Here is a 19,472-nt window from a genome sequence, read left to right as displayed (position 1 = left end):
TGGCTGTAAAGAATAGTTATTCGAGTTACCATCAGCTTGAACTTGGCCATTCTCCCCTGACCTGTCTCATCATCAAGGTGTTTATGCCCACAGAACCGACGCATTGTTTGTTTCTTTTTCACACTATCCTGTGTCACTTCTAGGAAAATGCAACAGTTTCTGAAACACTCAAACCAGCCCATCTGACACCAACAACCATGCCATGGTTAAAGTCACAGAGATTCACACTTTTACCCCCATTCTGATGTCTGATGTGAACATTAACTGAAGACCTGCATCTACATGATTTTATGCACTATGCTGCTGCCACATGATTGGCTGATTGGATAACTGACTAAATGAGTTCCTATTAAAGTGGACACTGGGTGTATTTTGATCCCATTTTCATCATACCATTCACATCTTAACCTGAGAATAGCCTAGTCGTACTTCCTAGTCAAGTCTGTTCCCATTGAAATATAGTGCAGTGGCGGGTTTTTTTGGTTTGATTTCAAGACTTGTGAAGTAGGCTAGTGGCGCAAATACGAAGAATAATAATAAAATAAATGTTTCTGAATGAAAAGAAAAACAAAAACAAAATGAAAATCGACACAGGAAACAGCTTTTTATTTTAAAATGAAAATGTGTCTCAGACAATTTGTAAATAACCTGAACGTGTATCAGATCGACTGACAGGAGTGCCCATGTTAGTCTGGTATGGCTGCAGTGTGAAATGAAAGAAAGTGCACTTTTTGCAGTCAAGATGAAAAAAAATTCTGAGTGCTCCAGATCAAACTTTTTTTTTTTTTTGTTTGTGGATAACTACAACTCTAAATAAATGGTCTACACAGCCAGAGACCATTCCCATAGCTAACTGGGACTGGTGTAGGTCTGGCACAGGTTAAATTGTGTGTATATGGAATGTGTATAGATGTGTCCAAACTAATAGTAGTGTTTTGAAATCAGTAGGGTTTCCATAGAGTCCAAACCAAATACAACAGTATAGCTGCTGGTATTAACTATGTTAGATGAAATCATTTTGTCTTTACATTTCTATTGATTATATCTTAAGATAGCAGAGTAGGGAATCAAAAGGTTCATTGGTCAAAATGATTGTTGCCCAACAACTAGTAGTTTTTATCAGTATATTTGACCACAACCATAAGAGGTCAAGCTAAAACACTAGCTTGGATTTCCATCAAGCCATTCCTTTTCATGTGAATAGCTTTTATTTCATTTGATTTTTTTACATTAAAAAAAAACAAAACAAAACAACAAAAAAAAACAACAACTGTCTACTATTTGTACATATTTTAACCACTAGTTACTTTGTGTCTAAACATTTGCAATTTGGGAGCTGTCTGAATAAATTCTGCACTAATGTTCCACTGCACTCGCCAACAATGGAGTTCTTTGTACATCAATAACCATGACTAGAAACAAACTGTAATTTCCTTCAAGATCAGATACTGTATCAGGCCCAGGCAACTGCCACGGTCAGTTCAAAGCAGGGCTTGGGAAGGTGTCAATCTGTATCGTTTCCTGACAGACCGTGCCTCGATTGGAGTAGGACACCCGAACCCGCATCTTTAGGCTTGCCTATAAGCAGAGACAAAATGGTTTTAAGCAGGCTGATTTCAACATACAAAAAAAAGAAGAAGTCTGGATAACAACTGACCTTGTTGGTACTGTTGAGTAAAACGGTCTGTGTGACCGTACCATGATTTTGTGCTGGAATCACATCACCACTTGGAGCCTTCATCTGAAGCTGTACACTCTATAGAAGAAACCCATTAACACAGATCACATTCTTTGAAGAGCTTTGCAAAGTTCAGAAACTGTAGTTACCATAAGCATGGACTAAGGCTGTTTTCACTCCTAGTTTGTTCGCTAAAGTCCGTCCCAGTTAGATATTTTGGGGGGATCTTTGCATTTTAATTCATGTCGAGTTCAATTTCAGTGATGTAGAGCACATCAGTTTGTTTTCACAGTGATACAAGCACTTAGTCCCTTCCACATCATTTTGTTGCGTGAAATCATTAAATTGTCCTCATCAAAGTTAACACTGGTTCGGTTTGTTACCGGAAAGAACCGAGACCCCTGATTTTTGGCAGACCAATGTTCAATTGTTTGGTGAAGTGAACTAAGCACTTACCACTGAAGTAAAGTTACGTTATTTTTCAACTTTAGGCTTACATATGGATATACTGTGGAAGCTGTGACTACTCGATTTGCAATGGTATTCACACTCCGTAGCAAAACCAATAACAAAACAGGAGGATTGGCAAAAAGACATCTCGAAATCTACAAAAACACACGTAGACTGGATTAGCATACTCCCATGACCCCTCACAAAGCTAGGTATGAGTAAAGAGCTAGTCCACTGTTCCACAAAATTCATGAATGCCTAACTATTAGATGTGTCTCCAACCCAGTACCTTTGTATAGACTTTTCCTGGGACCTTGATGAGTGCAACTCCCTTATAAAATGGACTGGAACACAAGGTCTGGTTCCCTTTTATAAAAACAGGAACCACAGTTCCATTTTGCCAGTCCAAAGGCACTGCCCAGCTCTCTATGCAACACTGAAAATGTATATTAACTGCACCACCCCAACCTTGTCCAGTGCCTTCAATTCTTCAGCTGAATCTCATCCGCCCCTGCAGGCTTGCCACTACGAAGGTGCCTCAGTCACAGAGACAGATCACAAAACACCAGAGATTATTTGCACTGCCCCTGTAGGAGGACATGTCCACTTGGTTGAGTTCCTCTTCCTCAAACTGCTCCTTCCATCACTCAACAACCTCCCCAGTAGGTGTCAACACTCTCCTGCAACACTTGCTCAACAGAGCTTGTGCGTGGTCTCGTCTTCTGCCCTGAGGTGTTGAGTGGTCCTGAGGCCACCTCATACTCTTTTTCCATGGCCTGTCCAAACTCCTCCCATAACTGCTTTTTCTGTAGCCTTTTTAGCTCTCCTATACTTCTCAACTGAATCAGTAAAGCCTTGACCATTACTCAGAAGGCCTCCTCCTTCAGCTTGCCAGGTTCTCTCATCACTGGTATCCACTAGCATGTCTTCAGGATCATTACCATGGCAGGAACTGACAGTCTTCTGGCCACAGCGTTACCAGGTAAATCTGCAGAATACCTTGTGCCAGAAATCCAACTAACCGAGTGCTGATCAGTTGACAGCTGTGGCCCTCTCTTTGAATTTTGTCCCACGGTGTTCTGATACCAAGTATACTCATCAGCAACCTTTTGTTCAACCAAACTGCCCTTTGACTTTATGGCTTACCCAGAAGTCTAATAACATTTCACCACTTGGATTCAGATTCACATTCCCCATGCTGGTTTCCATTCAAGGGTCTAGACCATCTAAGACTGTCTTTCTATTACATGTCTAGCACCCAAATGGCATTGCTGACCCTTCACCTTGCAGGGGATGAGCCCACAAGATGGCATCAGGTCACCATTTTGGGCTGAACCCGACCAGATTATCTGGGTCACCAGGCAATCATCTGCAGCCACCACCCCAGCCCCATGGTTGGGTCCCGGTAAACCATATCTGGGCAGGGTACCCATTAGTCTTTTTTGCACTTTGGATTTATCATTAGGATCGCTCGTTTTCCCTCAGATCCATTCACCAAGGGAGGCCCTACTGAGAACACTAAGCACCCGATGATATAGCCCTGCGTTTCACCAAGGTACAAAAGCCCCTTTACCACAACATGGCCTATAATTGGATGTAGAACTACTAGTAATCTTGTCACATTATTAACTGGTAGTCAAGATCTACAGTATTCTATATTTTCTTTAATTACAGGCACCTGCATGACTCACAGAGGCTAAAGAACCCTTCATATTAGTGCCAATAAGAAGTGTCCATCATAGCACATTCTCCCAAATTCTTGACTAATCAAAGACCACTTACACATGCAAATAATTTGGCGCACTTAAAACTGTTGAAACCAGCCCAAATGAAAAACACACACACACACACACACACACACACACACACACACACACACATTCTCGCACACACACAAATCAAACTTGGGTGAGAATTTTACCAAACAAACTAGGTATGAAAAGACTAAACTAGTAATTTAGATATAAAGAAGGTATTTAAAAGCCCAAGATACAGTATAAAAAATAAAATAAATAAATAAATAATAATAAAAATCCAAAACCTTAGGTACTGCTGCTTGTAGGGTGAAGTTGGTGACATCACTCTGTGTGGAGTTAGAAGCAGTGAATGTGACTGTGATGCCGGTCTCTGTTTGTCTGTCACACTGAAGTTTCAGGCTCACTCCTCCAACGTCATACACGGTCACATTAGGAGCTAAGAGAAACACACCCAAAAAAATAGAAAACCTACCACCAAAAAAATATACACTCAAATCTTTACAACCAACTGGCTAACAAAATATTTCCTGCAATTAATATAATGTTATTTACAATCCTTAGATGCAGATTTTTATATTCATGCTCTAATTTTGTCTAGAATAAAAAAAAATAAATCTTTTTCCTACATGCACACATTTAGACTCTGTTCCATGTAGGGATACAGTCTTACACTGAGAAAAGAAAAAATTTGCAATTCCTAAGCTTTTTCTTGAATAAAATTGCATGATGTTACGGAAGGAAACCACTAATAGAAACCAGGAGTACCAGGAGGGGACGCTAGACCTCCCAGCAAATCCAGCAGGTTTCCGCTTGTGCTTGAACTAGTAGAGCTGGGCATCGTGTTGACGTTTACACTGCTTTCCTGGAGAGGCGTATCTGTTTCACCCAGCAAGTCCAAAAGGTCACACGCCTGAAACCCAGACTCCACGTCAGTCCTGTGGTCCACCAAGGGCAGCTACAACCAATCAGGTTAAAACACGATCTAAAAAAAATACCTGATTTGCTGGTTCCAGAGGCAAAACCGACACCCCTGCAAGTGGCTTGTGCTGATTGGGATCTTTAATAGACTCCCTGATTACATCTCCATTGGTGGAAACGGGCGAGTTCTTCTCAACTGCTGGCATCCTCTCCAACACGGCAGCCCTGTCCGGATGACGGACAAACAACACGCGTTACATACTATTACACCACACGGCATATCATACAACGTAGAAGGCAACACCGTACTGGCAGACACGCAATGCATGCAGTTATCAATGAACTTGAATGTTGATCATACAGTATAAGACCTTATGTGGTCATATTTTTTGAAGAGGGCGTTGTATTCCACTGCTCTCTGCTGAAGCTCCAGATCAATGCAGCTGCAGTAGATACTAACTATACTCCTGATTCGGCTTTTGTGGCGGAGGTGGAAGGGCAGGTGAGAGAGAGAGAGAGAATGCCTTAATAACAAGAATAACTTAATAACCTTTGCTATATAATGGCAGTTTAAGAAAAGCTGACTCTTACTCCACATTGGCTGTGATGCGGGTACTCAGCTTCATGATGGCAGTTAGGGCAAAACCCCTGGTTGCGGAAGCTGACATGTGTGACTGTAAGACTGTTTCCAAGGCATCAAGGACATCGTCCTCGGTTACCTTGAACCAAAGAATAAAAGTGGACACAAAAGACACAGGTAAACTTTTATTTTTTGCTAAAAATAAATAAATAAATAAATAAATAAATAAATAAAGATGCATACCAAAGACACATAATTGCCCTACCTGCATAGGTTCTATGTCCTCACACTCCCCTTTCAGCAGCAAGTCACCATACTCCCCTATACACCAGCAGGCTACTTGAACCAGGGATTGCTGAAAGATAACAATTACTTGTCTAAGGTAGAACCGGTTTAAGGTTGGTTAGTTGTAAACCAAATTAGCCAAAGTAAATCATACACTGATACATTTTATTTCATTAATGAGCTCAAAACATTCATTTTATTTCAGCAATGAATCATGAATTATTTAACGAATTCACTCAAAAACATTCTCCATTTAACTTCACAGAATTCAAGGCTAAAAGATTACTAATATGAAATGGGAGGAAAGGGGCAGGGCTTCGTCACATGTTGACTGGCTAATTTGTGTGGTGTTTTTTTTTTATCTGCAATTCTATATATTTTTTGCTTGCTTGCTTGCTTGTCCCCCCCCCCCCCCCTCACCATTTTGATCACCTGTCAGTATCCACCCATCGGCTAGCTCTCTCTTATCATACGACGTGCTTTGATTGATAAGTGTCTCTGTGACTGACAGCTGAGAGATTGCAATGTCATCCCTCCTGCCTAGAAAGCATGGCCAATTTTGCTCCTTTGGCTTCTGGCTAAGGACGGCATCATCGGGATTTGAACCCTCGAGACAATCAAGGGATGATGAGACAAATCGGGCGAGCACCTTTTCTGTTGCGCCATGCAGGAGCATGCGGAGCTTGTAAAAGTTAGCAGGTCTACAACACAGACACGGCATGGCGCATCCTTACCTGTGAAATGTCACTGATTAGTGCTCGGTAAAGCTTGTGAACGGTGTAGCAGTGAAGCTTGGTCGCTGTAGCAATGAGCTGAACTAGGTTGGGCACGGTCTCGTCTCTCACGTCACTCCCTGCCTGAGGGAATAAAAAAAAAGAATATTAGGAATACGCAGTGAAGCGTTATATTATAAAATTCAAACAAATACATATGCAGTAGGTGTAATGGATAAATTTGTTGGCGTCGAGTTATTTGGAGAAGAAACCGGAGCGGAGGTTAATGGAACAGGTCGAAGAGATTTACCGTGATGAGGACATGCAGGATGGTGTCGATGTGCCAGCGTTGAGATGGTGAATACCTGACAGAGACACAGAGAGAGACCTAGTGTTGTCCAGCGCCTGTGTTATGCCATTGTGACACAGTTGGGCACAGGCTGGCACACTGAACACAAAGAAAAAAAGTCGTACGCGTTCACAAAGTTAAGAGAGAGTGGCTTTTCCCCAGAGGCCTCACTGTGAACACAAAGACATACTAAGCTCGGTGAACAGAGAGATGTATTCAGCGAGACCCTGCTGCGTGGCATTCAGTGGCACATGTGCAGTCATGTGAAAAAATAATAGTACATCCCTTTGGATTTTTTTGACATATCTGGACGAGCAAACATTTGATCATCTCTGAAACAGTGCCTATTAATGAAGTTGATATACTTGAATAAATGACTGAAAAAGCTCATTTTCCTTGTGGTTTTGTTCAACAGAAATATCAATAGATGTGAGATTTTTCTGTGGAAAAAGTAAGTACACCCTTGGCCTCAGAAGAAGTGTTGCCCCCTTTAGCAGAAATCACTTCTTGTAGGCGTTTTTGCATAATTGTCCTCCAGTCTTGTTGGAATATTTGACCACTCTTCCATGCAATATTCTTTCAGTTGCGAGATGTTTGAGGGTTTTCTTGCATGTTCTGCACGTTTCAAATCCCACACAACATTTCAATGGGATTCAAATCCGGGCTTTGACTCGGTCGTTCCATAACCCTCCATTTCTTCTTTTCGAGTCGTTCCATGGTAGATTTGCTAGCGTGCTTAGGATCATTATCCTGTTGAAAGGTCCACTTTCGGTTCAACTTCAACTTTCGGACAGATGTCCTCACATTATCTTCAAGCACTCTTTGACATGATGCAGAAGTCATAGTTAAATCAAGGAATGTAAACTGTCCAGTCCCTGAGGCAGCGAAGCAACCCCAAACCATAACATTTCCACCACCGTGCTTCACAGGTGGTATGAGGTGCTTCTCCTGAAAAGCTGTCTTTGGTCTGCGCCAAACATGTCAGATGTTACTGTGTCCAAACAACTCTATCTTTGATTCATCTGTCCAGAGCACATTATTCCAAAAGACCTGGTCTTTGCCTGTGTGCTCATTGAAAAATTCTAGTCTTGCAAAGGCTTTTTCCTGACACGCCTCACATGCAGGTCAGATTTGTGCAATCTCTTTCTGATTGTAGAAGCATGCACTTTGATACCAAAAGCTGCAAGACTTACTGCAGATCCTGTGATGAAATGTTGGGGTTCTTGGAGACTTTCTTTTGCATCAGAGAGTCTGTTCTTGTGCCAAATTTGGATGGAAAGCCAGTACTGGACAAATTGGCAGTTGTTTGAAATCTGCACCATTTGCAGATGATTTTCCTTACAGTGGAATGATGTATTTCAAATAATTTGGAGATCTTTTTAAATCTTTTGCCAGACTCATATTTGATTCTAATACCCGTAACAATCTTGAACACCTGATTCTAATTATATGGATTTGTAGGTGTGATAAATGTAGGGGTGTACTCACTTTTTCCATGTAACTGATCTGTTTACTACAAAATGTCAATTTCATGTCGTTTGATAGAGTGCATCACCTTCATTAATAGGCACTGTTTCAAAGAGGATCAAATGTTTGCTTGTCCAAATATGTCCAAAAAAGCCAACAATTTCCATGGGGTGTACTTTCTTTTTTTCACATGACTGTATATGACGAGAACGCTTGTAGACGTTTCAGTACCTTTCAGCTGTGTTGAATATGCCAGATGCTGTGTTTGATCGAAGTTCTGGTGGACAGGTAGAGAGGAAAGCGAGAAGCTCTTTCATCATGGTGCGGATGTTCGCTGCAGTTACTAAAGCTAGGGAAAGCTGTAAAGCGCGACTGGGAAACGAGAAGACAAAATATTACCTTTATACATACATATGATCATGTATAGCTAAAAAAAAGAGGACAAATAATAAACTTAAATCGAGGATAAAACTAAGGTAAAGGAATGTCCAACTATGCCATAAGTCCTGTATATACACTACCGTTTAACTGAAGCATCCTGGTCCTTCAGGCAGTCCACGATAGTACCCCTGTGTCGCTGCACTGCATTGTGATCTGTCTGAACAATCTTCTGGAGCGAGGTCATGGATATATAGCTGTGGAAACCATATGGAGGGATCCATCAGGAATTTTTTTTCCCCAAATATTTCAAAAGTGAACTAGAGCTAGATCATGTTGTGATAATATAATGCCTCATCATTGGTTTCTAAAACTTTACCTAACCACTTGCACCAAACCAGAAATTTTGTTTATTTAATCATTTATTTAGTGGATGTACACCTTCTGGGGCCTGTATTTTGTAAAAAATCAAACAAATTCAAATCAAATGCTCAAATTACATGCCATTTTAGACATCAAAATAAAAACCAAAAGGTGTCTATTAGGCCTGAATGGGAATCAAGGCCAACTGTCATCCTGAAAAGGTGTAAGAACTGGGAGAAGCTGAGGAAAGCAGACAGTCCTGTTAGGCCTGATTGTTCTGCATAATTACCATGATTAGCCCACATGCAGTGATAAAAATCTAAACGTAATCAGATAGCACATCACGTCTGACTTTCCTCTATGTCTGTACTGGTTCAAGGGTGCTTTCACACCTGTTAGGCTGTTTGTCGAGTCTGAATCAGAGAGAAAACTGACATTTTTGGTTCATTTGCTACTTGGTTTGTTTTGATCATGTTGGTTTGGCTTCAAATAAACCAGGAAGCAAAAAAGTGGATGAGGGATATGTATGGCTGAAAACGTGCTCACAAAACTCCTTCATGCATTCTTCAGAAATACGGCAACAGAGAAAGGTAAACAAATAAGCCAAGCACAGAGAGCACAAAGAACAAAAAAGAAATGATTACATAAGGACATAACATATATCATGTTGGACTAATCACTGCATACCCTTTGAAACTATTGGAACGACAAGGCCATTTCAATTGTTTTTGCTGTAGTCTGAAGACATTTGGGTTTGAGATCAAAAGGGGATAGAGTTTAGAATTTCAGCTTTTATTTCTTGGTATTTATGTGAAGATGTGTTAAATGGCAAAGAACATAACACATTTTGTATCTGACCACCCAATTTGTAGGCAAGCAAATATTGGAATAATGAATGTCTTGTTACCCAGGTGTGTTCGGTTAGACTGACGTTTTGAACAATAAACAGCTCTGAACATCTCCTCTTGGTTTTAGCCTTCAGTTTCACCTGTGAAGACTGCATTGTTCATTAAAAAGGACAAGCCAACATGAAGATCAGAGAGCTGTCTATGGGAGAAAAGCAAGCCATTTTGAAGCTCAGAAAAGAGGGACAATCAATCGGAGCACTGCACAAACATGCATAACCAATACAACGATTTGGAATGTCCTGAAAAAGAAAGAAATCACTGATGTACTGAGTAAGAGACAGCGAATGGGTCGGCCCAGGAAAACAACAACAGCTGATGACAAACATTATCGTTATTTTCATCTGTGAAGAAAAACCCAAAACCAACAGTGACATCACCAACAACCATCACAGGGCAGGTATCACAACCCTCTGTTCAAAGAAGACTTCCAGAGCAGAAATAAAGAGATCATACCAAACCAAGATGCAAACCGCTCATCAGCAGTAAGAATCAGAAAGCCAGATTGGAATTCACAAAGAAATACAGAGATGAGCCAGAAAAGTTCAGGAACCAAGATGAACCTCTACCAAAGTGACGGAAAAGCCAAAGTGTGGAGAAAGAAAGGATCTGCTCATGATCCAGAACATACAAGCTCATCTGTGAAACATGGTGGAGGTAGTGTCATGGCTTGGGCTTGCATGGCTGCTTCTGGAACATTCTCGCTAATCTTTATTGATGATGAACTCATGATGAAAAAATTCAGAAGTTTACAGGAACATTTTGTCTGCCAAACTACAGAGAAATGCATCCGAATTAATCAGGAGGAACTTTAGCATGCAGCAAGACAACAATCCAAAATACACTGCCAACTCAATAAAGGACTTTATCAGGGGGAAACTGTGGAAGGTTTTAGACTGGCCATGTCAATCACGAGACCTTCACCCAGTTGAGCATCATTTCACCTCCTGAAGAGGAGACTGAAGAGAGAAACCCCCTGAAACAAACAACAACTGAAAGAGGCTGTAGGAAAAGCCTGGAAAAGCATCACAAATTATGAAACTAACAATTTGGTGAGGTCAATGAGTCACAGGCTTGATGCAGCTATTGTAACCAAACATTAAGTGCAATTTACTTGAATTTACTTCAAGGCTTGTCTGTTCCTATACTTTTGCTCACCTTAAAATTGTCTGGTGTGATACAAAAGGTTCTATGTTTTATGTTGTTTAACATCTAACTGTAAATACCAGGAAATAAAAGCTGAAATCCTAAACTCTCGTCTCATATCCGTCTTTTGCTCTCAAACCCAAAAGGTCTTTGGTGTATAGCACAAACAAATAAATTGGCCTTGCCGTTCCAATAGTTTGGAACTTTATGTGAAAGCACCCTAAATCCTGAGATTAAATTTCTTTTTTAATTAAAAAAAAAAAAAAAAAAAAAAGAGAGTGAGAGAGAGAGAACAAGACGAAAGAAAGGCACTCACCGGATATTCCTATCATTATTTAAAAGAAACCGTCCCAAAATATTCACAGCAAGAACCTGTCAGGGAACACGCAAGCACGCATGGTTACTTACTTATGTGGAAAGTAGACAGATAATATGTGGAGAGACCGCTGATGCAGACACCTAAATGGAAGAAAGCTTAAGACCAGTGATGCATCGATACTATTTAGCTTTTATGAAGGTGTCGTCATTGTTTTCCCCGTGTCCCAATCCCTCACTGTCAAGGACTGCTAGTGGCTGATCTTCAAAAAACAATATGCTGTGCCCATACTAGTATCGGTACCCATGCATCCCCACCAAAGGCTAAAGACATTACGGAGACCACGTACCCGGAGACCACTTTCTGATTTGATGTCCATGACAGTGAGAACTGTTTCATACAGCACAGCACTGCCTGCAGTCTTACTGCTGTCGGTGTTAGTGGCCACCTGCACATCAAGACCAAATAACAATCCTTAAAGAGATTTATAAAATAAAATTTTAAAAAAACCCACTGTAGATGTATTTGCAGGGGAAAAAAAGAAATGGTTCGTTGTATACCTGTGCTAGGAGATCATTCATAAGATCACTTGCTGCGTCGTTATTGTGACCTAAAATCCTCAGCAATCTGAGAATGCGAATCTATGAGAGAAAGACAGATGTGATTAACAGATGGTCTCGTATCTCGTATTAGATAAACGAATTAGTCGGCTGTTATGCCGACTGAGCGATCAATACGCGGAGATACAGGCTGACCTGCAAGAAAGGGTCACTGATGCCGGCTATGTTGTGTTCTGGAGAATAACCTGACGTGACCAGATCCTTCATTATTTGAACCAGCTGTGGAACAGACTGAAAGCGAAAACGAAAAAGACGTTAGAACTAAAAGTAATGCACGCGTTCACCAATACCCGATTCCTCGTTAACCCTCCCCTAGGTATCAACGTGTTTACGTGCTACTTCGATACCTTGCGGAACTGCTCCAGAGTGTCAGGATTGCGGTTACACAGCTCCGTGATCAGAACCATTGCACCGTGTAGAACTCCTGACAGAAATTTTCAACAGTTAGATTAAGCACTGAACAGCGACGGGAGACACGTGGGAAGACACAGACGACCTGAGAAAAGACAGACTAACCGTGGTTCCTCTCCGAGAGCAGGGAGCCTGCAACAGGTGTGAACATCTCTCCCATGTCAGGAATTTTCCTCACGATATGGACGGCACACAAAGCTGCCTGGAGTAGCAAAATCATCGTTACAACCACTTCGTTATGAATTCATAGTAACTGCAGCTTGCGCTACCATCCGGACATCGCAAGGACGTGAATCTGCATGTCTTTAAGCACTGTGCTGCTGCAACATGATTGGTTGGTTGAATAATTGCACAAATTACAGATGGCCGGTGAGTGCACAACTGTTTTACCTACTAACATGATTTTTGTCCTCCCTCATCACTGACTCGCACGGACAGTTCAAACGAAAATTACTTCTGCTGTGCTGCAGTGTGCTGAATTTGACCGAATTGAAACCTCTCTTCAGGTCTCTGTGGAAATGCGGACAGTCTAGGCTATCCCACAGGCCATATACCTTTTTCCTGATGTAGGAGCTGGAGGACCTGAGGAGGCGCTCGATTTCAGGGGCCAGGTCTCGACACATCTCCGCAGAACCCATACAGGCCAGAGTGCACAGGGCCAGAGACTGCACATGCTGACTCCCGTGTGAAAGGTCACTGCGAAACAACACACAGCAATTAAACGAAATTAAAACAAGTAAGAAGAGTTACAGAATGTAGGGTGAACTCTGGTGGTGTGGGACAATTTGGACCAGTACATGTTGATATCCTACTGCCTATGTCTGGATCTAAAATCATAGGTCAGTAAATGAGGTCATCTCTACGTGAAAGTGTGTATTATGTCAGTCACATGGAAAAAGTAAGTACACTCCTACATTTATCACACCGTCAAATCCATAAAATTAGAATCAGGTGTTCAAGATTGAGTGCCAGTGATTAGATCCTGTTTAGGGAGTGCAGGTGGAACCGGTCTTATTTATACCCTTCTCATATCTAGTGTCTGGTGTTCCCTTTGCTATTGAGGTGTGTGGTGTCAACCAGTTCTGTAAGGCCTTCAGAAAAATGGTTGTGGATGCCTAAGAGTCTGGCGAGGGATCTAAAAAGATCTCCAAATTATTTGAAATACATCATTCCACTGTAAGGAAAATCATCTACAAATGGCGCGGATTTCAAACGACTGCCAATTTGTCCAGGACTGACCGCCCCAGCAAATTCAGCCCAAGAGCAGACTGTCTGATGAAAAAGAAGTCACAGAGAACCCCAACATTTCATCACAGGATCTGCAGTAAGTCTTGCAGCTTTTGGTATCAAAGTGCATGCTTCTACAATCAGAAAGAGATTGCACAAATCTGACCTGCATGTGAGGCGTGTCAGGAAAAAGCCTTTGCAAGACTAGAATTTTTCAATGAGCACACAGGCAAAGACCAGGTATTTTGGGATAATGTGCTCTGGACAGATGAATCAAAGATAGAGTTGTTTGGACACAGAAACATCAGACATGTTTGGCGCAGACCAAAGACAGCTTTTCAGGAGAAGCACCTTATACCAACTGTGAAGCACGGTGGTGGAAATGTTATGGTTTGGGGTTGCTACACTTCCTCAGGGACTGGACAGCTTGCATTCATTGATTTAACTATGACTTCTGCATCATGTCAAAGAGTGCTTGAAGATAATGTGAGGACATCTGTCTGAAAGTTGACGTTGAACCGAAAGTGGACCTTTCAACAGGATAATGATCCTAAGCACGCTAGCAAATCTACCATGGAATGATTTACAAATCTACCAAGGAATGATTTTTCTACAAAGGAAAAAGAAGAAATGGAGGGTTATGGAACGGCCGAGTCAAAGCCCGGATTTGAACTGCATTGAAATGTTGTGTGGGATTTGAAACGTGCACAACATGTAAGAAAACCCTAAAACATCTCGCAACTGAAAGAATATTGCATGGAAAAGTGGTCAAAAATTCCAACAAGACTGGAGGACAATTATGCAAAAACGCCTACAAGAAGTGATTTCTGCTAAAGGGGGCAACACTTCTTCTGAGACCAAGGGTGTACTTACTTTTTCCACAGAAAAATATCACATCTATTGATATTTCTGTTGAATAAATGATTATTCTTGTGGTTTTGTTCAAGTATATCAACTTCATGAATAATGACTGTTTCAAAGATGATCAAATGTTTGCGTGTCCAGATATGTCAAAAAAGCCAAACATTTCCATAGGGTGTACTTATTTTTTCACTTAACTGTACATGCTTCATTAGCATTGCCTTGTTTTAGTGAAACTTTCATTCTTTAATTAAGATTTTATAGCTCTGTGTCTGGTCATTAGACATAAAGACTAATACAGCGATAAGTGAGAAGATACTACAGAAGATGAGAGAGGAGTCTAATAGAAGTCTAGTATACTGTAAATAACAGTGTCATTAACAGGGAGTCTATTTACAGCCCACGGCATAAATTTCAGCTGGACTTAATTCCGCTCCTCACTCAAGCTGATATTGTGCAAGAAAAACGGGCTTAAGAATAAGGTGGGAATCATGTGTAACCCGAGACACACCTCTGTTTTTACTCTAACCCTGCCCCATGTGTGTTACTCTTGTGTAACTTCTGAATAGTTTGTAGTTACGTCTGACATCTGAATACTGATGTGCGCAATTACGGTACTAAATCCTATAATTAAAAAAAAAACATCTCAAGGCGAGTGTTTACCGTTAACAGTGTGTTAACAGTGTGCTCTGCAACGAGTAGTCTAGCACCATGTTCAAGTAATGAAATATGACTTGCTCTGATTCTGGAGCTGTTGATTTTTGCTTGAAATTGCTAACTGCATGATTCTTACCGGCAATTACAAAGCAACAATTTACCACAGTCCCCAAATTACCCGAGTTCATCCCACATTATGGTGGTTAGAGGAGAAGAGATGAAGGAGGTTACTTCTTGATAGAGTTGGTGATAAGCAGGCTGGCATCCTGCTTCTCATCCAGGAGCATCATGGCACCCAGGTAACCGATCCTTTTCTCGCTGTATCGTGAGCTGGCTATCATGTGTACACACTCCATCTGAAAAAAAACATTGGTTATTTGTTTGCCATGTCTAGGAGGTAATGTATGCATGCATGACGCTATAGACACATTAAAAAGAGGCCATGCAGAAGTCACACGACAACATTACCTGCCCAAAATGTGCAGGATAGCCCAGCATGTGCACATATAACAGCTTGGCTAGGTTGTGAAAGCGGGCATCGGTGTCAGTTTGACGAAACTGCGCTCGGATGGCAGCACACTCTCGCTGGATAACCGCCCGCTCCTCTGCCTGAGTCCGGGCACTCCGGATTGCCCGGATCATTTCCTGTAGGCGTACTGATGGAGCCATGTCTGCATGTGTGTATAATGCATGTATAAGTATAAGTACACCCTCATCAGGTCACAACACTGAAAAGCTTGTTATCTAATTTATATACACACACTGATCAGTCATAACATTAAAACCACTGAAAGGTGACGTCAATAAAATAACAATATCAGCAATCAAGTGGCAAAAAAGAAATAGTCGATTCACCTTTAGAGTCTTGATTACGTACATGAACACTGAAATAAAAGATGACTTATTTGCAAGAATAAATAAATACATAAATAAATGTACATTTTTGGTGGGAAGAAAACTTCCAATAAAATAATTGTAAGTAGATCATCAACAGTCAACCAGCAAATATTTATTATACTGAATTTTTGTTTTAAAGGTGCATTAGGTGACAACTGGGGTGGGGTGGGGTGCGGGGGTACGGTCTCTAATGACTAAATACATTGAGTTGAATAAAGGGTATGTCGCAATCAGCTCCCTAGTTCAGTCTTCAGGACACTGATCAGGGAGCTGGCCATTTTAAGGGCTGTCTAAATCCTAAAATCCTTCCAATGCACTGGAACGTTTGCTGCCTTAAAAAAATAAATAAATAAAAATCCAGGGAGCATCGATGCTCACTATGTTCCCTTACTGGAAATATTTTCTAAACATCATATTTTCTGAAGCCTCTCAGCTCGAAAAAGATGGCAGAGTTCTTGTGGCTCTCAAATGATTACTCAAGTTAGCGTTGTTTAACTTTATTTGACGTTCTATATACGGTCTGTTTGAGTACGATTTTGAAGAAGTACCACGATAGAAGTGCGTGTGAGCTAGGGTCCATACCAGTGCCCGAACTCGTGTACATCATATACAAATTCACCACCTAATTCACATAACCCCTCCCCAAATTCCACTCATGCAAACAAAGCTCCACCCCCAAAACTTATGGTGGTTGAACCTGGGTTAGCATTAACAAGGACTGTCATGACATCACGTTCAAGCACACTCGGACATTCAACCCCTGGAAAGCAGAGTTAGTACTCTATAAACCTGCAACTTCTTGGTCTTACTAGGAGGTGAAAGGGTGTTGGGGGCGTGGCTATAAAATGACTGACAAGAGGCCGATCCAAATTCCGGACTGGAAGCTGGGTGTCCAACCTGTTTTTTGTTTTTTTTTACCTTCAGCTACATAACACACTTGTTCTGTGAGAATAGCTTAAGCTAAATTTGAAAATCATTTTCTACATCATGTATATTAGTAAGAAATGTAAAATATTGACGACTGCACCTTTAAAAAAAAAAAATCCACTGTAGCAAATTCTAGTAAAAGATAAATTGGGATATTCAATTCAATTTGTTTATCTATTGTTTGTATCATCCTGTTCACCTGTGGTGTCTTATTACCACGAACCCTTATGGAACATTCTTTTTTGTGTAAAGAGGAAGTAGGCTGTAGGCACTTCCGTGTCGCAGGTGAAAGAGACTTGTACACCTGTCCCAGCACTATCCTTGCCATACTGTATTTTAAATGCAAGCAGAAATACCTCACAGCTTTCATATCGTTTATTATTATTATTATTATTTTTAAATATAAGAACCCTGTTGCAAGCGCTTGTGTTTGTTTATTCAGCTGACTTATTTTCACCAAGCCCACGCGCATGCACAGTTCTGTAGGTTAGGTTTCATAACGTCGCACTATAATGTCCGGATAGTGTCGTTAAAATAGAAATAAAGTCAGGTTCAGTGTTGATCACAGACACGGAAACATCTGCTACGATCTTACCTTACCTCAGAAGATCTCCAGAAGATCTCCAGCTCTGTCCCTTCACAACAACAGTGTACACAGCGTATCAATGTCATTCATATCATCAGCAGACTCATTCAAACAACCCTATTTCCTGCTTGTGAAACCGAATACGATCAACTCGCTATTACACACAAGCCCGACAGCACCAGCGCCACCTCCATCCGGCTGTTTGTGTGTGTGTGTGTGTGTGTGTGTGCGTGTGTGTGTACACAAACCAGCGTCAGAAGCACCTTTCCCCATTTTCTGTTGTCCCCCCCCCCCCCTTATTCCAACCTGTATTCCGACATGTCCCGCCCTTTGCGCCCGGTCTGGTCCAATGGAGTGTAAGAATACACTTGCGACCAGCCTACAGGAGACAGGACAGTCCAATCCTAACCCAGGAGGCGGGGATTGTCGCTATGCGGGTAGAAAACAGCCCTCTGTCGCTGAAACATTAGGGACCATCGCTAAAGTGCAGCAAGAATGAAAAGTGTATACAGCTTGACATGACCAGCTGTATGATTTGATTTGAGTAGTGTCTTTTTGAATATCCATCAATCCATCCATCCATTTTCCATACTGCTTATTACACAGGAGCCTGGAGCCTTTCACAGGGAACCCAGGAGACACCCAACACCCAACAATAGAAACCCTCATAGAATTTGTAATGGTTTTAATGGAAACTGTAATGTTTCCCTAATTTGTTGCCTTGTATTTGTTGGTGGTGGCATGTTATGACTAGTGGATACCATAAAGGACCAATAATGGTTTTAACGGTTAGCTAGTGGCTTGTAATGGTATTTGTAGGGGAAACCATTCGAATTTCTGCGATGGTTTCTATCGGCGGGGTGCACGGTGGCTTAGTGGTTAGCATGTTTGCCTCACACCGCCAGGGTCAGGGTCAGGGGTTCGATTCCCACCGTGGCCCTGTGTGTGCGGAGTTTGTGTGTTCTCCTGTACTGCGGGGGTTTCTTCCAGGTAAACTCTGGTTTCCTCCCCCAGTCCAAAGACATGCATGGTAGGCCGATTGGTGTGTCTAAAGTGTCCATAGTGTATGAATGGGTGTGTGATTGTACCCTGTGATGGACTGGCACCCTGTCCAGGATGTACCCCGCCTTGTGCCTGATGCTCCTTGGGATAGGCTCCAGGTTCCCCATGACCCTGAAAAGGATAAGCAGTATAGAAGATGGATGGATGGTTTCTATTGGGTTTTTTTCTTTCTGCAGGTCTGGACAGGGTGCCATCCCATCACAGGGCACAATCGCACACTACAGACAATTCGGAAATGCCAGTCAGCCTACAGCACGTGTCTTTGGACTAGGGGAGGAAAGCAGAGTATCCGGAGGAAACTGGGGAGAACGTGAAAACTCCATGCACGCAGAGCCAGGATTCGAACCCCCAACCCTAGAGGTGCGAGGCAAGCACGTTAACCACACAGTAAACTAGCTGAATTTCTAAGGTGGAAAGAATCACAACAAACCTACATTGAATACTGCTTCCTCCACCACCTTGAAGTCTACTCCAGTTTACACCATCAGGAGTTTTATTTTTATATTTAAATAAAACAGCCCTGTAAAATTTTGGCATACTCAAGCGATAGGAGACAAAATGACAGCTAAAAATAGAATCACTTTTTTGATATTCCATAATATTTGTTCACACTCAGAGCTCCTGAAAGCCAGTGAGACTCACCATGCTGCTACAGACTTGATGTTGAAATAAAATGGTGCTGTGTTTGTCACACATATGGTCTGGTCCATAAGTATTTGGACAGTGACACAGTTTTCCTAATTTTGCCTCTGTACACCAACACAATGGAACTGAAATGAAGCAATCAAGGTGTGCTTGAAGTGTAGACATTCAGCTTTAATTCAAGAGGTTTAACAAACATATTGCATTCACTGTTTAGGAATTATATCCTTTTTTTTTTACAGTGTACCACCATTTTCATAGGCTCAAAAGTAATTGG

The 19,472-nt window shown here is 41.5% G+C and overlaps 1 protein-coding gene across 2 annotated transcripts; it reads right to left on the bottom strand.

Annotated features, from left to right (window-relative positions):
* Positions 1-585: 585 nt before the first annotated feature.
* Positions 586-17,735, bottom strand: ap1g2 (adaptor related protein complex 1 subunit gamma 2). 2 transcript variants are annotated; one of them, XM_053627941.1, is made up of 22 exons: positions 17,501-17,735; positions 15,550-15,752; positions 15,313-15,437; positions 12,891-13,032; positions 12,442-12,538; positions 12,273-12,349; positions 12,061-12,156; positions 11,866-11,946; positions 11,655-11,753; positions 11,306-11,361; positions 8,719-8,832; positions 8,429-8,569; positions 6,692-6,746; positions 6,403-6,525; positions 5,649-5,738; positions 5,395-5,522; positions 5,175-5,279; positions 4,881-5,028; positions 4,642-4,795; positions 4,170-4,321; positions 1,658-1,756; positions 586-1,578 (listed from the first exon to the last, which is right to left on the bottom strand). In XM_053627941.1, exons 2-22 carry the CDS (start codon positions 15,748-15,750, stop codon positions 1,477-1,479), a joined length of 2,385 nt encoding a protein of 794 aa, XP_053483916.1. In that variant the 5' UTR covers positions 15,751-15,752; positions 17,501-17,735; the 3' UTR covers positions 586-1,476. The 2 variants fall into 2 exon arrangements, with proteins under 2 accessions (XP_053483916.1, XP_053483918.1); XM_053627943.1 differs by having other exon boundaries at positions 4,651-4,795; positions 17,501-17,733.
* Positions 17,736-19,472: the final 1,737 nt, after the last annotated feature.

This window comes from Ictalurus furcatus, chromosome 7 (assembly GCF_023375685.1).
Source record: "Ictalurus furcatus strain D&B chromosome 7, Billie_1.0, whole genome shotgun sequence".
NCBI lineage: Eukaryota > Metazoa > Chordata > Actinopteri > Siluriformes > Ictaluridae > Ictalurus > Ictalurus furcatus.
The sequence above is the reverse complement of the archived record's forward strand: the minus strand, read 5'-3'. Positions and strand labels throughout refer to the sequence as shown.